Below are 21687 nucleotides of genomic sequence, written 5' to 3' on the forward strand. Positions count from 1 at the left end.
TCTCCTAAAGCTGTGGCTCTATGATTAATATTTAAGCAAGTGGATTTTAATCATTTTAAAGAAGAAGGTTTATTTGAGACAGTGGGCATAATTCATTAGTTAAGATTAACTACATTTCTTCATGTTAGTAGCTGCATGCAGAAGTGTGAAGAGTAAAGGACATGGGATTTTAATGAAGCTTACATAGAGATATGGGGGGGGGGGGTTAACAGAAAAAAAAAAGTAAAGATATAGGAAAAATTCTAATTAATAGAATAGAAACTAAACCCCTACTGTTTCTATAGAGGGTATGAAATATACAAAACTAACAACAGGAGAGTATCAAACTAACTAGCCTTCTCCCCCACTTTTCGTGTTTTTTGGTGATCTGGTTTGGTTTTTTTATTTGCTTTGGTTTTGGTTTTATTTGTTAAAATGTATGTTAAATCACTTTAGATATAATAAATTACTTCAGATGTAAAATTACCATTTCTAATGTAGAAGCAGAATAGGATCTTGAGCTCTGATCTTTGTTAATCCAGATCATTCACACATCTGTGGAAAGCTTATAAACAGGGGGGTAAATTTGTATGTTAGGGTTTTCCTCATGTCTGAATTCATACTTTTGAGCTCTGGAGTATGTGGAAATTAATAGTATCAGTTTAGTATTTCCTTATTTGACCTCTAGCTAGGTAGTCTTTTTTACCTATTTAATTAGAAGTGGGTCTGCTTTCTAATAAGAAACTACTTAAACTACAGAAAGATAACAGTTTGAGTTTTTAACTCAAACTGAATTGTTTTAACAGTTTTTAACTCCTTAAGTCCTCATCTGTGAGTCGCAAAGCCTAGAAATAAATTTGTATAAATTTTGTTGCCGATGTGTATGCATAATATTCTTCCAGCTTCAAAGATATAATAGCAACTTTCTTATGAATCAATGTCAAAAGAATTCTACAGTATATATACTGTAATTATATTCTGTAAGAGTAGTAATATAGAAAGAAAATTGTGTATTACCGAGTTTCTAATTTTGCCAGCAGTTAAAATGCTTCAGGTATGGAGGTGCTTTAAGAATGATCTTCAGGTTTGTAGTAATGATGCAGATTACCAAGACACTTCCTTTTCTCAGTATATTAAGGCAGTTAGGGTGGTTCTAAGCCAATCAGTGAAAGGCTGTGGAGTTCATTGAGAACAATCAACTAGAGTCTGCTAGTAAGAATAATTCGTTATCTGTTTAATGTTAGATAATTTGATGCAAAAGAAGCCACACTAATTGAAAAAGCTTGCACAAATAGTTCTTAGGGTAAAGATTAGTGTGCTTGTTATGTTTCATAAATGTTTAACTTTATTGATAATTCAGTTCTGTGTGGGTGTGAAATTAAAAGAATAATGCTGTTAGCAGCACACCAAGTCATACTGTGAATTTACCAAGGCTAAGGCTGCCCATGTGATATTAATTCAGCTTGTTATTTACGTGCATGAGGACAACATTTCATTGCTTTGTTTTATACTCTTTAAAATTAATATTAATACTTTAAAATGAGGTTGTTTGCAGCTCTACTTTTTCTGAAAGGAAACTGAAGGAAGTGATTCCAAATAGGATGGTAGTAGACACTTACCAAATTCTGGAGTGATGGACACTGACAAGATTTGTGCATAGAATTAATGTTTTTATATTTCTTGTACTGCTTCTGCTGGTCTGTCAAGTAAGCAAACTGTAAACTTCCTTCACCTGTGGCTGTAGCGGGGCGCTTTGCCTAGTGGTATTGTGGTTAATTTCAGTAAAATGTACTCTGTGCCTTCTTGGTTCCCTTTCAGTGTACTTTTTCTGGTACGATGTTCAATGCTCCAAATCTGAATGACAGCTGAAATTGATAAATTTAGGACAGCATATGGTGTGAAGATGAGGGATAACTTCTTTGACAAAACAAGAAGTGTGTCCTGCTTAATTTAACTTCCGCCTCCCAGTGTTGAAGGATAATGGAAGGGGAAATACCCATCTAAGCTGAAAGCTATTATTGATTCAAGAGCAGGAAAACAGAAACAGTTGTGCAGTATATTTTAGGAGAACGAACGTTTCTAAGTGCTAGAGCAAGGAAGGGTAACTTTGCATAAGGTTTTTGTGTTGCAAGTCTCGACTGCATTCTGAAAGGGAATGGAGGCTTAGTGCCTATAGTGCTTTGGCCGGTCTTCATCACCCCAAAGCTTTTCTCCCTCCCCAGAAGGAAAGGTGCTAATGGGTGCACCTTATTACTTGCAAAATCCTTCCAGCTAACTGTAGAGGTGGATTTTTTGCAGGTTCTGACAACCTATTCTAGAAAACAAGTTTCCTGATTATCATTTTCGTTAATACAATGCCCTGCCCATTTAGTAGAAATGAAGCAAATTGTCTGTACCAAATATTCTATAGAATATGTCATCCTAATTGGTTTAACAGTCCTTGTCATTACAGGAGCCTGTTTGAGGTGTGTCTGTTCATCTTTAAGCATCAGTCACCCTATATCAAAATTGAAACTATTTCTGTATTCTGTAATGAGTCCTTACGGGGCAATTAATTATTTTATTCAAATGTCCTGGGTGTGAAAGAGTATGATTAGGAATGACAGTGTGGCAACAGTTCTCTATGAACTTTCTTTAAAAGCACTGTTTTATAATGGCTTGTCAAATGCATGTTAATTTTTTAACCTTATTCAAGGGAAACACATTGTAGCTGTTAAGGAAACACTGTTCTTTACAGGTATACTACAACATACAAAACATCCCATTCCTTCTAGATATGAGATGTAATTATTTATTTCTTTTTCCACCAGCCAAGTGTCTTAATCGTAAGCTACAAGGAACTTTCAAAAGCAGCTTCTCAGTTTGGACCTTATAAACAAGCAGAATGGCGGCCTGACAGCACAATGATAGCTGTTTCGGTAAGTAGAATTTTTCCTACTTACTCTGGTTAAACTATTGCAAACGCAATTTTGTATTACTAATTTCTGTGCTTATAGAAACTTGCAGATCGTAAATATATTTAATTTATACTTGTCTTGTGAAAATATATCATCAGACCAAGGACTTTGTAGATGATTGAAGCTTTCTTTTGTAGTTTTCATTTATTTTTCCCTGTGAGAATGAACTATGGATTTTTGTCTTGAAACAATGGTTAGATGTATTGGCAGGGGGTGATACAAAATTTTATTACTTGAGTAATCTGGTAACAAATAATATGGTAATGTAAAGTTGTGTGAATGAAAGAAATAGTTGTGGACTTAGGTAACATAATCATGTTTAACTTGACAAATAGGGTTTAAAGGTGAGTCTTAAGATATGAAACTGTGGCCTTATTTCTTTTGATGGTTAAAAATATTGCAAGTCATTGAAAATACAGAAACAAGGGCAGTGATAAGTGGTACATGAACTATTCTGTTTAGAATCTTAGAGATGAGATCTTGTCTCACATGGAAATAAAGTCTTGTTTCATAGCTGGTGCAGTGTTCATAGCGCTTCAGATTATTTCAGCAGCAGTCTTTAAAGTCTGAGGTGCAAGGTGAGCACAAGAAAGATGGGAATACAGTTTTTAAGAGTTGCAGTATACGATAATCCTCTTGGTGTCTTTTGGTCAGGTCTTATAATTAGGACCAGGTCTTAAGTTAGATATTGTTATCTTAGTGGAAAACACCGGATGATTTATGGAGTAGTTCGTGTCTCTAGCAATATAGTGATAATCATAAATCAGCTAAGCTTCCCATGCTCCAGTTTTCTTTTGCATAATGCAAGTTAATGCAAATAAGTAGTTAGTCTCAAATGTTAAAATTGCCCAGAAGTATCTGATGAAATCAAGGAAGTTAAGTATTTCTGTTAGTGCCAGATTATATTCTCAGTGAGTACTAATAATTATCAATAAAGTCAGAAAGATTTCTGTAATCTTTGCTATGGGTCAAAAAGAATTCTTCAATTTTATATTGCAGCATATATGTCCAAACACATTTTAATTAAACTGTTATGTAGTAGTTCAGAGGAAATTTGAATTTTTATATTTAATTACTTCGCATATTTTGGGGGTTTTTTTCTGAGATGTTATGTGATCCATTTGCTCAAGAGACCTTGTGGTTTAGCTGAAAGTCAGATTAGCTTTAGTTTCTGCCACTTCAGTCACTGAACTTTAAAGTTTTTCTGCAACTAAATGTACAGTGCTCTTTTTGGCAGATAGTATCAGGACGTAAATGCCTATAAAGCCTCAGTTTGTAAGCTAAAGTTCTGTGAATTAAAATTCAAAATGGTCATCACTTATGAAATAATGAGTGTAATAAGATTTCTAATATCCTTCATGTTTCTTAGGATATTTCATCCCTGGGTGTATGTATACAAATTATATAGTCAAGCATGTTTGTTATGGTGGTTTTATCAGAAGCTGTTTTGCGGTATCCTTTAAAAAATAGATAAATATAAATAATTAAAATAGTTTAATTTGGAACAATGATTGAGTCCGACTGAAAGACCACATTTACATTATTGCTGGTTTAGTTTTAGTGAGACAGGGCAGAAAGTCAGTTTTTGGAGCTTTAATGAAGAATGTGTTTCTGCAGATGTGTGATACTCTCAACCCCAAGGAGAGTTCTGTCCAAGTGAATAGTTTTCTCTTTTTTCTTAACTAACACTATCAAATGAAGGAGCCATAACAAAGCAAGTTTTTAATGAAAAACCCAGTAATTTTGAACTGAATTGGTGTCACTTAATTACTGAAGTCCTGTGCAGCAGCTAAAAATTTCAGTTTGAAAAGTGAGTTAGGTGATATTTCTCACTTATTACTACCTGTGCTCATGATAACTTGATTGTAGTAAGTTGCTGTAATAAAACTGTGTTTTCAAGAAGGTGAACATATGGCTTAGTATGTACTTATTAGTAAGGTGTACATTCCTTTTTTGCCCCCCCCCCCTTTTTTTTAATGACATTATCATGGAGAGTGTAGTCTGAATTTTATTTTCATCATACTAGTGATACACTATTTTTTTTTTGTTTCTGACAACTCAAATATTCAAAGTGTCTTTATGAAAACAAATCACTTTGCAGCATATGCTTTGAGGTAAATATTATTTGTACTGCAGGCAGACTTTGGGCCAGCCTATCAGACTTTATAACATACCTCAAGTAACTGTAAAAGTATGCAGTTAAACAAGCTTAAACAGTTTTCACAGTGTCACCATCCCTTAGAAATTCTAACTTCTTTTTCTACTAGTATCTTCTGTTGCTAAACTGTTGACACATTTCCTAGCCAGATACTATTTTTTCCTCTTATATTTTGTAGTTTCTTCTTTAATATTGCTGCCTTTTTGATTTTGCCAGTGCTACCAGGAAATACATTTTCTTGTTTAGATTAGTACATACATGCAAAGTAGCTAATTCTAGTAGTAAATCAAATTTAGGAATTGGTTCAAGATGCTTCATTATGGAGAAGTATAGGAGGCATTTTGGTCCTTCCTGTGTTACAGGCAGTCCTTCAATACAGACTGCTCTTCAGCATGCATTCCTATAGCTAAGGCAGAGCTTTATTAAGCATGGTAGCATACAAGAAACCATGTTATGAAATCCCTGGCAAGATTATAGTGTTTATACTTCTGACTGTCAAAGATTAGAATGATCAGGGAATGGATGACAGTGATGGTTACTTACTTAGTAAGTTTCTCTCAGACATTTTTAAGCAATGAAACCTCTGTAAATTAATATGATCAATTTGCCAGAAGTCTGTGCTTGACTGCTTCTGCATTTCATCCCCCTCTTCATGGAATTTGAGCCTATATTTAGAAATGAACCTGTAACAATAGCAAGTTTGTGCTTTGAATAGTGTTCAGTAAGGCCCTTTGTACCTTCATACCAGTATAAAGATACTTCACAGTATTGTTTTACTCTTCTTTCCAGGATAGGATAACTTAGGGGTTAAATATTTAATGATGTAATGGAAAGAACCCGTAAAGATGTTAGAAATGAACACGTTTCTTTACCACATAATACCTGAACATGATATTACAGCACACAGAGAAGCTTCAATTTATTGTCACCCTGTCTCAAGCTCACCATTATGGTTCAAATCTTGTTCTTGCTTGAAAAAGATACTTGCTTTGAGTGAGAATAATAGTGTTTCTTGGAATTTGAAGCGAAACCACAAATTTTCTAAGGCCAAATGTTTGACTGAGGAAAGCCATGGCATCTGTGAAATGATATACTAAGCTAACAAGTGTTGCTTTATTGAAAGAAGGAAACCAGTCTTGAAAAGAAATGTGAAACCATTCATTTCACTGTTTTTTTTTCCTCCAGTGCTTTGGATACATGCCCAGCCCATATTAAAATAATTGAATGGAAACATTATTTAACCAAAATACATTTACCAATTTCCCTGGAAAATTAATTCATGCTGTAAACAAATAACACTTTTTGAACACCTAACATTATTGGTCATCTACTTCTTTCACGCTTATGCAAGCAGCATCTAGGTATGACTGGAACATCATGTAACTAAATGATTTGTATTTGTTCCCCGTATATAGTATGAAGTCATTCTTCCAGAATGACAGAATATGGCTTGGGATTGAATTATTACAGGTGTTGTGGTAACTAAAGATAAGTGATGTGAGGATTTTTGGAAACTACCTGGATGACTAACACTGAGAGGCAATGCCTAACTCTTTGCATTCAGTAGTGTCTGTATGTGTTCAAACACCTGGAGAGTTTATTCAGGTACTTCCCACCTTCTACTTTGTTTTCTACGTTAATTCATGTAGTTGATATTAATTATGTGCCCAGGTTCTAAATATCTGAAATAGTTGTCAGGTTTTATAGGTTTGTATGAGTTAGAGAAAAGTTTCTGATGTACTGGTGCATAAACAGGACTTTTTTTTGTTTTTTCGATCTCCTGCCTAATCTATTCACTTGACTTTAAGGGCGGGTGTGGATTTTACCTGGAATTAATATAAACTCAGAGTATTTTAAATGTCTGAATGTATATTGAGTTCAATATATGAGACATACAAAGAAATCATGAGGCTAAAAGATTTTACTCATGCTGAGACTAGATATGTATCTTATCAGTATTTCTCTTTCAGACTGCAAATGGATACATCTTATTTTTTGAAATCCCATCAGCAAGAGACAAGTATCTTTATGAGCCAATATATCCCAAGTAAGTAGTTTAAATTTTGCATCCTCACAGTGTGAAAAAATATGACTAGACAACTTCTAAGCAGTTTTTATGACAAAAGATACTTCCTTACAGAGTATGTTTTAACACTTGCTGAGTATATGAACCATCATTCCTATGAATTAGAGTTAGTATAGGGGAGAAACTATGTTCAAGTAGATTACTGTGTGCTGGTGTGATTCCTTAGGTCCATCTTATAAGCTCTCAAAATCCTTAATAGCAGGTAAAGTCTAATTTTGTAAGTTGAGGTAGTCTGTTGCGTTCATGATCTGCAGCAAGATTTACTGATGCCTTTTGAGTAATTCATTTGAAAAAAAATCACTTGTTAGGAACTATTAAGTACAATTCAAAAATAGATCCGGTCCCCAATGTTTTCATAACTTAGAGATTTTTTTAAAACAATTGGGAAATAAAATCCCCGTATTTTTGAAAGCAAATGGATACTTTTTAGTAAGAATGTACAGGTATTTTTAATACAGTGTGTTATGTAGTCAGTTTCATCTTATTTTCCTTGTTGTGAATGACAAAATGCGTCTTACATGTTTAAAATGTGACTGTATTTTGGGTGTATTTGTGGTTGACCTAGTTGATTTTGGATTTTACAAAATTGAGAAATGCCTAGGAAAAATTAAATCTTCAAGGAGTATATGTGTACATGGCTATATGTTTAGATAGGCGGAATCTGTAGTTGGGGTTGGATTGAATTTGTCTGTGCATGTAATAGCACATTCTTGATTTCTAATTGGCTAGAAATTTTTTCTTTTTTTAAATATATCCTTCTATGTATCTTTATCGTTATGCTAATGTTAGTCAGTTTATTTTTTTCACATTCATAAAAAGAGTTAAAGTTGAATCATGGATCTCTCCACATGGCCATCTCTGAGGAGTATTGGATAACCTAAGATGTCATGTAAAAGGAAGATATTTTGACTTTTTCTTTTCAGTGTAACTGTTAAACCAGGAGCATGAAAAGAAAATTCAGAATCAGTCTTCTTTCACAAATATGTGTAGGAAGAAATTACTTAGCAGGTAGTAAATGATTTAGAAGTTAATGTCATGGTTTGACATGGGAAGAGAATTTTTTTTTGGAAGGAAGAGGTCAATCCAGTCAGGGGTCAGGTTTAGATACTGACACTTGGGGTGACCAATTGAAGGTGGACACACCTCTGAGAACACAGAGGGGTTAAAAGCGGAATTCCCAGGAGGACTCGTCCTTCTTTGGTTCCGGTCATCGCAAGGTACGGACCTTCCCCCCCAGCCCGGGCTGGGTGGGGGAGGGGAGCCATGCGGCCTGCAGAGGTAGGCCAGGGGGTGAAGGATCGGAACCGAGCTGGGCCAGCTCCTGCGGATGGAAGGGTGGAGAACATCTGGGATGTTTTTGTTCCCCCTCCCCTAAGCCAGAGGGAAAAGAGATCGAGAGCCAGCAGGCACCTGGGAGTTTGCCGGCGGTGGAGAAGGAGAAGGGGGAGGAAGATGCCCAGCGTGGGAGACTGGAGACAGAGTCCTGGGCTGAGATTGCAGCCGTCCGGGGAGTCCGGGAATTTTAACCCTTTCCTGGGAAATGAAGGCTTTAGGAAATATTACTCCTCCTCAGTTTGAAGGCAAGAGAGACAGCCTGGGACCTCAGATGTTCAGAGAAGAAGGTTGGGGAGAGATGATGGAGTGGCTTTTGGCTGGTCTCTGCTTGTTTACCATAGACTGAACCACTCTTTCTTTCAAGAGGGACTGCAATTTAGGGGGATGCATTGGTGAGCCAAGAAACTCCTTCAGCAACTACCAGTTTTGGAATGGACAGAGAGAGCTGAGGAGGGTGTGAGGAGAAGAAGAGAAGGAGATCTCTGTCCTTGGACCCTCGGCCCCAGGGTAAAATGGGGGGGACTCTAGTCCCGAATTGTGATACTGGACTGTTGTTCCTGATGGTCCTTGGCAAAGCATCCTTAAAGGGGCCCTATAAGCAGTCTCTGTCCATGCACGGTGGTGAGAGCACTGTGACATGGAGAGGAGAGCGTCACACTGGCCGGTGTGTCTGGGCAGTGCCACGTGTGACATGGAAACACAAGAGGTGGCAGCTGTGTTTCCTGGGGGTCTGTGGTGCAAGGGGGACTCCTCTCTTCCCTGATAGATTCAGTATTATATTGAAGGGTGAAAACTGGATTAAGGATCTAAATGTGTCTCGCTGTGGTATGTTGGAGTTGGGTGGTGGGAGGAGGAATGTTTTGGAAGGTTTTCATTTCGAATTTTGTGTGGTTTTTTTTCTTTCCTTTCTTTTCCTTTTATAGTAGTAGTAGTAGTAGTGTAATAAAGTTTTTCCTTTGTTATTAAGTTTGGCCTGCTTTGCTCTGTTCTTGATCACATTTCACAGCATTTGATTGGTAGGTTGTATTTTCATGGGGCGCTGGCATTGTGCCAGCGTCAAACCATGACAGTTAATTTTCCTGTAGTGATTAGAAAACCTTTTGTGTATTATGGTTATATTTTTTGTGTTAATGGCCATATTTTGATATCTGAAATAGCCCTCAAAGCTCTGGAATTAACTGGAATTTATTGTTGAAATTTACTTTTCTTTTTTTCAGAACTTAAGACTAATGTAGACAAGTTATATTTCTTTACTTGCCTCTTTGGAGACCTGAATAGCAGTTTTCAAACTGACTCTTCATATCTGGCTTCCTGTTATCAGGGGAAGAGGCAGACAGTCCATAGCTGCAACTTGTCCAAATAAATAAAGTGGTAGTATATCCTTGGCTGTACATTACATAATGCAGAAAACCAAGAAGTAGTTTCTTTTGAGTTTTTCTTGTTCTTTTTGGGAAGTTGGGGGGTATTTTAATTGGCAAAATCTGAAAACTTATGGAAATATATATAAAGCACACAGTAGAAGTTGAAAAAGAAGCTTTGGAAAGTTTGCTTAGAATATCACTTGTAGGGAGGCTTGAAAATACCTTTTAAGACATCAGTGACTAACCAGTCTAACTTTTATAAACTAATATCAAACTTTAATAAAACTTTAGTAATTGATATGAATTGTTGACTTAAAATGCATGTGTTAGTTGTATGTTGAACAATCAGGGTTTTAAAATACATCTGTATAGCCCTAAAAGGACTATAATGCAGATTCTGTAGATGAGTAGGACAAGGTGTTTGTCCCTAGTGTGTTTATAATAGGTTACTCACAGTCTTCTAAGACTAATGTGTGTACTTACCTTTAAGAAGATTAATGATCTCACTGAATTTACTGGGATTACTAGCTTGTCTGTACTTAGCCCTCAGTTTTGAAAGCCTAAATAAAATTACTACTGTTCTGATTATATTAGATCAAAAGAAAGACACAGGCATTTGTAGGTGAAATGTGGCTCCTGTGATTAATGTCAAATGATTATTTTAAGTTATTAAAATGAATGAACTTTTGCAGGTGCAGATACAGTGCACTGCCTGTAGGCAGTCTCACTTATTTTCATTGTAGAGCAAATACTTGGCAGGGGGTTAATCAAACAAAAACCCTCCAATCTAAAATGAACAAACAGACAAATGAGACCAAAAGATAGAATTGAAACTTTTATCTTTCTTTTAGCATGGTTCTTGGATTTCACTTCTTCTGGGTTGAAAAATACCGAATTAGTTTTTCTTCACTCTGAAGCCATTACAGATCTGTGAAAGACCTTGTATGTGACTTGCCTCATGCTTGAAAGGGGACATCTTACTGCTTTCTCCCCCTGTAACAGTGTGTTCTTGGCTCCTTCCTTTGTGTTGGCAGCAGTGATTATGCAGCTGTGCGTTAAGTAAAGTTGGGTTGTTGACCTGATGAGGAAACTAAACCTGCCTAGTTCCCTTTTTTAACTCTCCCCATCCCCTGCCCTGGATTCTAGTACCTTAGTTTGCAAGTTAGCATTTAATAAAACACTGGCATTAGAAAATGGTGACTTTGAAGTAGCACTGGGTAGCTACACTGAGAAGTTGGAAAACATTAAGTAGCTGTTCAATGATACTTGTATAAATCTTATGATTCATGGTAAAGCAATTGCTTGAAATATTTTTACTGTCATGGAGATATTAATTAATGAGTCTTCCAGCTCTGTTTTGTGTGGTTATTTACCTGTGCTAGGCAAAGTGAGAGAGGGTGATGACTTTTGCAAGAAGCGTGAGGGTGTCTTTGCATTAGCGAAGTGGCAAACAGCTGCTAGAAACAAGTCCATAAAAACTGAGATGAATGTTCAGTCATGTTCTACTTTTTAAAATTATTACTAATTCTCAATGTTTATTAAGTGCCCATATCTACTAACTTTTTGTAAGCAGAATGAAGCCAGTTCTTTAGTAGCTGTTCTTTAAATACTAGTGGCCAGTTCTGGCAGGAATAGAAAATTTCAATGTCATGACTACAATGAGAAAGGGAAACCCTCTTAATAAAACTGCTTGAACAGAATTCTTAAGCTGTGCATGTGAATATAACAAGGTGGTCATGCACTGGGAATACACACCAGTAACATCCTTAGCTGCGCCAAAATACTGGTCTAGTGTAAAATTTCCTAGTTTAGTCAGTATCCTGAAGTTGAAATTGCAGCTAGGTTTCTTAACATGCAGGTGAAAATATTGAGAATGGTTGTATTTAGATCCTTTTGTCAACTTAGCTCTCGTTTAAACAAAATGTGCATATTCTACCATACATTAAAGAAAAAGTGGTTAGTCAGAAAAGCAAGTACTAGGTATATGAGAGATAATTTCTTGACTTCAGTAGTTTTTTGCAATCTTCAAGACTGGGACACTGGTAACTGAAGTAAAGTAACTTCATGTGGTATTGGTACATTTTTAATAACTACTTTAAAATTTGCTTGATGATGGTTTAGCTTTGATTTGGAGGAAAGGATCAAATAAGTTGCTGTAAGTCAAAATCACTCATCAGTTGTATGGGAGAGGGATGTTTGCGGAGAAAATGTCCTTCCAATTTATAGTTACTTTTATACAGAGTTGTTACTCTATGTAGCTGTTGAGCAAGATGTACCAGAAGAGGTTGCCTGTATCTGGTGTGTTAACAGAACTACTCTAGCATACAGCTATTGTGTAAACTATAATTACACTTATGAAAGTTTCTTATTGGTCCAACTTAAACAAAATACTTCAATGTGGAAAGCAAAAAAAACTGTATGAGAAGTGACAAACACTTGTGCTGTTTATAACTCAATATGCATTGTAGTATATCTAATTGTAGCATCATTTATTTTCAGGGCCATGTCTCTCTTTTTTTCAGTATAATCAGCACATATTTAGTAAAAGAGCTAAAGTGTGAAATTGAGGCTAAGATACCATCTTGTTTGAATGCTAGAGCTCTTGCTTTTCCGTATCTTTCAGTATTATGAAATACAGAGATTTTGGAAAGTAAGGTTGAGTGAACTTCCCTTGTACCCTGCTATTGTTTGTTTTAAACCAGACAGAATCAGAGCCTAGGAAAATTGATTTCCTGTTTAAAAATGCACATTTCGCATGATTCCCTCCTTTTCATATTGACCAATTGTAGTCGTCTTTATATTCTGAAATCCGGTGTTTTAATTGAAGTACTAAAATCCAAAATTAACATTTGTGGCTGGAGCCCACAAATCTGTTGAAGTTTTAGAATATGTTGACTACTTTAAGAAGATTTAGTGGGAAATACTTCTTACACTCTATTTTATACCTTTAGACTTTTAATCTATATAAAATCTACTCATGTAGGTGTGGTAAGAGGTAGTCAACTAACCTGTTCAGTATTATGTATATTATATGTAAAAACCTGTTACTAGACTTACATGATAAAACAAGTGCTTATGCCATAAGTGCAACATATGAATATTTATATATAAAAAAAGGAAACTTTCATTTTTACTGCTGGAATCCATTGGTAGTTTTTTGTCATATTGTGATATTTTAGGAATGTAGTTTTTCTGCCAAAGAAAATGTTTCTGACACTGTTGATATTTGGCTAGGAATTGCCAGTCTTTCCTTGGAGTGAGCTGCCATTCATGCTTAATGAAAATTTACAGTATCCTGCTTGATATGTGAGACTAAAAACAGGGGGAAGAAAGCAGTAATTTTATGGTGTTTAGTTTTTTAAGATTGAGCTAGAGTAGCCTGCAGTTTTATTCCAGCTCTTGGATGCTTTTCTCCAGTTCAGAGCAGATTTGGAAGAGAATCAGTATTGGCTGTTAGCCCACATTCTGGGATATTTTCCTACAGTGAGCACAAGTACAAAGTCCTGCTTCAATTAGTTTGGTCTGGTATTTCCACCCAATTTCTAAAGTAAGTACAAGACAAAACATGAAAAATAATGTATGTAAGGAATGATTGTAGCATGTTAAAATAAAATTTATCTCTGCCTATGATTGCTTTAGGAAAGTGACAGTGCACAGAAGCAAATTTGCAGCTTTGTAAGCTGTGGCAAGGTACAGTGGTAACTTTTGGAGGAGTTTCCAAATGAATTTGTACAACTATTCTTATGTTTGACAGTAAAAGGTGAGAACACCATCAGAGTAGGGGCTTTGCTGTACTGATCTGATTGTTGTTTCTGTTTAGAGGTCTGCTGAGGAGAGTAACTGGAGTTTTTTCTCTTGAAGAGCATGTGTGACTTAGTGCTGAGGATATTTTTGCCTTTCAAAAAAGACTAAAAACTAATAAAAAATCTAAAAACTTTCATGGCTAATTAACTAAATGTGGTAATTTGAGAGTCTTTTGAGTCATGTTTCTTCATGTCCTCAAGTGAAGCTGCATTTGGGGAGTGATAAGAATGTTGTGTAAATTTAGAATGAAACCTCAATGGTGTAAGATTATTAAGTCTGAAAGTGCTTTGAAAATTAGTTATTATCTAGCCAGAATGAATTTGTGAAAAAACTAGTTCATATGATGGTTTTCAAAGCCGTATTGTTGCTTATATACCTGATTACTCCATGTCTTAATCTTTCTGGCACTTTTAAAAGCCATCTCCTTTTCTATAGGCTGATGGTTTATAGGTGCCATAAATTACTTCATCAGTGGACATTTTGTTCCTGATTCAATGACTGAAGATTAGTATGTACAAAGGTTTTGAACTTCAAACTCTGCAAGGGTAATCAATGAGGTGTACGGTTAATTAACTTACTAGGTAATTTTTGCTCAGCATTAGGTTTCTGCTGAACTTTACCACTGTGGTTTTCCCTGTCAGATTTTAGCATTGTTTGGAAAATGTATTTTAAAACTAGATAAGCTGAAGAATTTTTACTAACCATTATGGCTCTTGCAAACTCTGGTGTTTCAAGAGGTTTAAACCTCTTAATTTAAGGAAAACACAGGCTGGATATCAGGAAAAAGTTTTTTACAGAAAGAGTGATAATGTTCTGGCATGGTCTGCCTGGGGAGGTGGTGGAGTCACCATATCTGGATGTATTTAAAAGAAGACTGGGTATGGCACTCAGTGCCATGGTTTAGTTGAGATGTTGGAGTGTGGGTTGGACTCAGCCTTGAAGGTCTCTTCCAGCCCAGTGATTCTGTGGTTCTGTAACTGTTGTTAAGAAATCTTTGCAACTGAAATAATTATTTGGTAAGCCATTTAGGTTTTTTATATGAATAGTTGATTAATATGCTAGCTAGCTGCTTATTTTCTCAAACTGCAGAAATGTGCTACTACCTAATTGTGTAGTAAAAGCTGTACTGAGAACTACTTTTTTAAGTACTTATTCTTTATAGTTGTTACCATAAACTCACTTTAATTTTGTTGGTGCAGCTATTGCCAATTTGTATGAATACATCTCTGCATCTAGCCAGGTGTATTTATGCAGTGTGTTGTAGAGAGATGCAGGTTTAGGAGTGAAAAGATGCTAGTTGCGTGAAAACCAAAGCTCACAGGTGATGATGCAGACGCTTTGAATCAGGTATAAAAAAATGAAGTCCTCAGCTTTTGAGTGTGAACATTAACTGAAGTGTTCACATGAACCATTGGAAAATGGTTAGGAAACATTGTAATGCAATTATAATGGCTGTTGTCAGTTTTTTTTCCTTCTTGCTTTCAAGGAGAGCAACTTGTTGATGATGTAAGTTGTTTTAGAAACACTGCCCTGGTTTTGTCATATAAATATTGCCATTAATGGCTGAAGCATCATTATTTTTAATCTCCTTCTTGTCCCTTCCCTCCCACTACAAGTACTACTGAAGAAATTATTTTGTCAGGAACAACGAAGAAAATCATAGCCCAAAAGTAGTATAAAAATATTATACTTTGTTTGTATCAAACAATTGTTCAAGAAATAGTCTTAAATTGCCTGAAGTATTTCTTAATTTCTTCAATGAAATGTCTCCATTATGTCTCATTACTTACATGGTTTAGCTAGTGACAATGGATGCTACTGCCTTGTTTGTTGTTTGTTCGGCTTTCTAAGTAATACACTGTTTGGCATTAGCCACAGTGGTTTTTTTGAAGTACTGTATTTTTTTCGACTCTGAAAGCATTTCTGACTTTTTTAAACTATTATCCATCAATAACTGCCAACTATATTACTGTGATTACCCCAAATAGTACAGTGGAAACTTAAATATGAATTTAATGCTAATTCTGTCTCCAAACTAGAATTCTCCATTACTAAGCAGAAAACAGTAGACGTTGTTTTTGAATACTTAGAACAGACTTAAATATAATGTGTGTTGTGTACCTTAGTTGCAATTATAAAGAAACCTTTAAATACATGCTTTCAGATTCTGCTCTAATTAGCTTCTTGAGTGTTTCTTAGATGCTTTTGGTAGCAGTGACAAATTTGTCTGTTTATCATGTTGTATGACTTAACTGCTGTGTAATTAGTGAGGCCTAAATGCAGTACTGTGCACCTAGAAAAATTAGCTGGCTGGTGTCCTGTTTTCTCCCTGAACTTCCCACCATTTCAGATAACAAAGTTAAAGGAAATTCTTCCTACCAGTTGAAAAGTCTATCTAATTCTGCTTTTGCATGGTGCTGCCTCTTTCTTGAATTTAAGATGCTTTTAAGTTTGGTATGGTTGGGCTTTTAAAAACAGCATCCCTAATCTTTCCATGTTTGAGGTTTTCTTGGGTTGCAGATTTTCCTCAGTTCTGAGTTTTAAGAGATTGATTCACAGGCTTAGTTACATTAACAGATGTCATGCAAATAGCAATGATTGTATTTGATTCAACATGCAGCTGGTCAGGCAATGGAATGTGTTTCTCTCAATTATTGTGCAAAAGCGAGTTACTTAAAGTTTGGCTGCAACCATAGCAGATGCTGATGTGGCAACCCAGACCAAACATTCTTTCCTGCTTCAGTCATCTGTGCGCATTCTTTAAAGGTCAAAGGAACTCAGCCAGTCAGGCTGACTCATTCAGATGTGGACTATATGAACACCGTACTTTCAGTAGCACCTCCTTTGCACCCATATTGGGGGTTTCTTTTTGAATTGATGAATTAGACAAAATCCTAGGCAATGAGTTGAAATAGTGGCATTTTTGGAGTTTCAGTCAAGGTGATGTGCCTCAACTCTGTGTGGATTGGCCTCTTGTAAGGTGGATAAAAGAACTCTTTTTGGGACAGGAATGATAGTGTCCCAGTGGGAAAGCTAAGATGCCACAGATGGTGACCAATTTGCTAAAACTAGCTTGTGAAACTGAAAATATTCAAATATTCTTGCAAGCTATTTTTTATCAGGTGTTGAAGAAAAAAAACAGCCTACATGGAGAGTTGAAATTTTTTTCCTGCAAAAGGTTTATTTTAAACCTTGTTGTTACCATTCTGGCTTTGTAGTTTATGCTGTGCAGAAACATTGAGTTTACACTTAGTTATATACTTCAGTCAGTTAAAACAGACATGTCAAGTTGTGTCTTATGCCTACCTAACAGTAACATTTCTGCATTACTCAACCCTTTCATCTTAGTTTTAGTCACTTGCATGATTCAGTTATACCATTGATTGTTGATAAACCAGAGTAATTTCATCTAGTTTGGGAGTATACTTTCTGGAACTGTATGTCTATGTGGGTTGAAAAGCCCATCTCCAAATAACTGGGGTTTTGTACATTTTAAAAAACACCACAACAACCCCACTATGCTTGTATTATTAAAAAAAGAAATGATTGTTTTTTTCAGGATTTCTGTCAGTCCATGACAGCTAGCTTACATGAAGGGCTAGATATTTCCTAAGACAACTGCCTTTTACAATTGATTTTTGTTCAAAATGCAAACCTAATAGTTTAAATTTATACAAGTTGCAAATCTTTTGGTGGTAGATTAACTAACCTTAAACCAAATTTTTATTATTTTTTGATGTCTTTTTCACAGCCAGCATAGTTTTGTTCTGGAAAAATAAAACTACATCCATCTGCTAAATCCAAATTGTCAAAGGTTACCTTGGTCTTACCTTAGCTGGCATATATCTTTGTCCTTGCTACATAAGGAAAGGTATAGTGCCCATCAAAGAATAACAGATATGAATTTGACGTCACTATAAAATAGTAATGAATTAAGGAACTTGATATCTACTGAGATAAACAAGACAGGAAAGAGATTCATATATCCTTGTGCTGTCAAACTTGTCTAAAGCTGCATCTGCTTTGGCTTCTGCCATATCTTAGGCATTTGTATTTACTACCTTCATGTAAATTGAAATAAATGTTTTGTCAGTTAAAATACAGGTAAAGATTACATGAATTTGTGTACATATCTATTGTTGCTGACTGTTGAAGTTGCTACAAATTCTAACTTGTCCGTAATGCCTGTTGCAATTATAGGTTGCTTTGCTTACTAGCATAACGCTCATTAGATAAATGAGCATTACAATACTTACGGCTGTAGGTCATTAAAAAAAAAGTTTATAAAGCACATGGCACATCTGATAACCCAAATAAATAAGAAATACTTTAATGATGCTGTATAGTAATGTATAATGATGTTGTAACCCAATCAATGGAATGTGAAATTTAAAGTGTGGAAGATGAAAAAGAGCTTTCTACTTCTGGAAGTTGGTATTTTGTAATGGTCTGTTTAAAGGGATGGAATCAGTGTTCAGTCATCTCTTCTTAGTAGGTCTTAGGTTAAAAACTAGTTAATTTACTTCAGGGAGAATTACTCCTATGAAATACTGTGATAGATGTCTACTTGTGTTATGCATGCTGAATTTATATTGTAAACACTGATCTGGTAAAAGGAATGGAAGAAACATAAACATTTTGAAGTCTGTAATATCTGTAATACATCTTGAAAAAGAATTAATTTGGGATCCTTAAGAATTCAACATATTTTATTGCTGTAAACAGTTGAGTAACAATTTATTAAATCAGACTTTTCACTGATACAAATCCCTTATTTTAGGAGTATTAAGGCAGGTCACATAACATTGTAATGTTCATTCTCTATTCGTTGTCTTATTTTGCCTACATACTCTATGGACATAGAGGGTGATACAATAGACTAAACTTTTAGCACCAAAATCCTAGATATTCAGTGCTGCTTGTGGCAGATTGCACGTAACTGGTTGGTGTGTGTGTGTGTGTATACATATATACACATGTATATATGGAGAAAAAAATAACCATGGTTATGTAAGTCAGTAACTCTTGCATCTGTTGAGGGACAATCTGTTTTAATTATAATATTTCTCTTGTATTTTAGAGGAAGCCCTCATCTGAAGGGAACCCCACATTATAAGGAAGAACAATGTGCTCCTTCTTTAAATCTAGAAATGAAGAAAGTGCTGGACTTGCAAGCCTCTATCACAAGGTATGCTCCTTAACTGGGCCTTGAGAATTTTTCCATATATATATATATCAATACTTTTTAAAAACTGAAAGGAAAACTGGATGGAAGAAAAGCTTTTAGTAAGTTTTTAGGCTTATTAATAGTAAGGACTAATACTAGCAAATTACTATTAGCAACTAGTAAGTCTGAGGAGGTGAAAAAGTGAATTGCTGTTTAAGAATTCTTTCTGTGCTTGGCTATACTGATAGTTTTGTCATATAGAAGTATGTAGCATGTTCAGTATTACTGTGTATTGCTATAAACACTCAAAGAGTGTTTTAGAGCTTTCATGGAGGTGTTGGTAGGTTAGAGCAAAACTCTGTACAGCATTTCAGCATTTCTCCAGATGCCTGCAGAAAGTCCACATTTGTCCTTTTTCTTTACCTCTTGCTTTTTTGGGGTAATAGCCTATCCTGTGAAGAAATTTTGAACATGCTAAATAAGTATGTGTTAAAAGTTGGTGAAACTTCATAGCATTGAAGGAGGTGGAATAGTAACTAAGTGAAGTTTGGAAAGAGGCTCCTTAGGACAAAATGGGTGTTGGAAGACATGCAGTATATACTGGAAAAAGTTTTGTATGCAAGTAGATTAACAGTAGTTTTCAGGACTTTGGAAATGTTTAAGGAAAGATTTAGGAGGAGTCTAATTTCTCCTTCATTAGTTTGTTCCAACCACAGATTAAAATGTACTGTGAATTATTTACAGCCTAGGCAATATTATTAGTTTTCTGGGATAGATGAATAATTGATTGTTCGCAGCAATATCTTATGGTTAGTCAAAAGTATTGGAAAGATCTTCAATACAGTCAAGCAATTACTCTAACAATGCAGACCTGTTCATGAGCAGTGAATGCTGGAGAGAAGTTGAGGTGTATACTGTATTTTGTCAGTGTGGTACATGTTTGTAACTTACATGTAACTTTACAATGTAGTTGCTGGTACAAGAGGCAGTAATACAGTATTTATGACATTAATTGATGCTTATGTGACATTGATTTGAGATGAAGTTTTTTTAGGAATTAACAAATATCTTTTATTAGTTTGCAGTCCATGTTAGAAGATCTACTTGTGGCTACTGCTGATGGATTTCTCCATCTCATTCACTGGGATGGTATGACCAATGGGAGGAAGGCCATCAACTTGTGTACAGTTCCCTTTTCTGTAGATCTGCAGTCTTCTCGAGGTAGGTTTTATGGATTCTATTGCTTAAAAAGATTACCTCTTAGTGGCATACCATCTAATATAAAATATTCTCTCTGTTCTTAAGCAGAGATGGAAAAATTTTGGCATTTGTAGATGGGAATGAAATAGCCTGTTTTCTCTTTGAAGTTATAAGTAAATATCTGAATGGCTTGTAATATTTCTGTGTTCACATATTTTTAAATTACTCATACTTTCTCAGCAGGTTCACTTTTGGGATTTGAAGATGTTTATATCAGAGATATGGAATACTGTGCCACGCTTGATGGCTTTGCTGTTGTTTTTAATGATGGTAGAGTTGGTTTCATTACACCGATGTCAAGTAGATTCACTGCTGAGGTATGTTTCCTGTAGCATTTCTACCTAGCACAATAAATGTGTTTTCTTCGTCTCTGCATTTTAGTTGGTTTTCTTCTTTAAATTCTGTTCAGCTACAAAGAAACTAAAATTTAACATCTGCTTAAGAGATGACATAAGAACAGGATTGCATTTTGTGGCATAATTTGAGAGATTTTTTGGGGTTTGTACCACTGGGAGACCAGAATTGTTAAAAAATTTAACTTTCATTTATTTGTTCAAATTGTCATTATGGACTGTCTTACTGTGTCAGACCAACAGACTTCCTGTTAGGAGTTACAAGTGGGATGATAGGAAGTGGTTTCTCCTATGGCTAAATATCATAAGTGCTATGTCTAGGACTTTGTTTTTATCAAATCTTTCTCTTTCCCATAGTGACAAACATACTTCAGAATTTCTTTTACATGAATCTTTTCCAAGTTAGGTGTTTTCTTACCTGTAATTCACCCTAAAAACTATTACATTTTGTTGTTAGATGTCTGCATTTTAATTACAGAAAACTGAAAAGTATACATCTGTATCAGATTCCTTCACCCATTTAAAATATCTGTGATCTCAAGTGTGGCAGATGGAACTTGCTTTCATGTTTTTCTTTTTCTCTTAATTTTTAGTACCATCTACCATTTTTTTTTTTCCTAGGAAGTGTTAGGGACTTTTTTGCCTTAAAGGTATTGACTTATTTTGTTATTAAGAGATCTTATGAACAGTTTTCTTACACATTTATATCTTTCTGTAATTTATATTAAGAAGAATAAAACCAGTTTTATATTTACTGGATTTTGTTTGTTTGAGCCATGTCAATTGATCTTGACATTAATAGAAATTTTGAGATCATGAGGTCAGCTGACAGACGTGTAGTATGGTGGACATGTATAGAAGCTGACTGTTTTTAATAAAACCAGTATTTAAAAAAAAATCTTCTGAATTCATTTCTCTACAGCAGCTCCATGGTGTTTGGGCACAAGATGTAGTTGATGGAACTTGTGTGGCAGTGAATAACAAATACAGGCTAATGGCGTTTGGATGTGCCAAGTAAGTTTTTAAAGGCTGGTTCATAGCAGGGGGAGATTGTTTCATTATAGAGCTGAATTAGTAGTTACTTCTTAGTAAATTGGATTACAAGAACTGTAAAGATGAGAATAATCAGTTTGCCTGGAGATTGCATAATGTGCTGTCCAGAAGGTAGGAGAGAGGTGGAAAGAAATGGTTGCTTGCTTGGACTGCAGTTGAAATTTATGTTTGCTG

General features: G+C 35.3%; 1 protein-coding gene across 6 annotated transcripts in view; it reads left to right on the top strand.

Annotated features, from left to right (window-relative positions):
- Positions 1–21687, top strand: part of RIC1 (RIC1 homolog, RAB6A GEF complex partner 1) — a 49084-nt gene that overhangs the window by 7390 nt on the left and 20007 nt on the right. For 3 of the 6 annotated variants that reach the window (XM_030258847.4, XM_030258845.4, XM_002195147.6), the window contains exons 2-7: positions 2790–2897; positions 7065–7141; positions 18761–18868; positions 19926–20068; positions 20288–20424; positions 21383–21474. In XM_030258847.4, coding sequence (XP_030114707.4) covers positions 2790–2897; positions 7065–7141; positions 18761–18868; positions 19926–20068; positions 20288–20424; positions 21383–21474 — 665 coding nt within the window. Of the gene's footprint in view, positions 1–2789; positions 2898–7064; positions 7142–11547; positions 13424–18760; positions 18869–19925; positions 20069–20287; positions 20425–21382; positions 21475–21687 lie in introns of those variants that run through there. The other 3 variants (XM_041711417.2, XM_030258846.4, XM_072922524.1) reach the window with 3 other exon arrangements.

This window comes from Taeniopygia guttata, chromosome Z, assembly GCF_048771995.1.
Source record: "Taeniopygia guttata chromosome Z, bTaeGut7.mat, whole genome shotgun sequence".
Lineage (NCBI taxonomy): Eukaryota > Metazoa > Chordata > Aves > Passeriformes > Estrildidae > Taeniopygia > Taeniopygia guttata.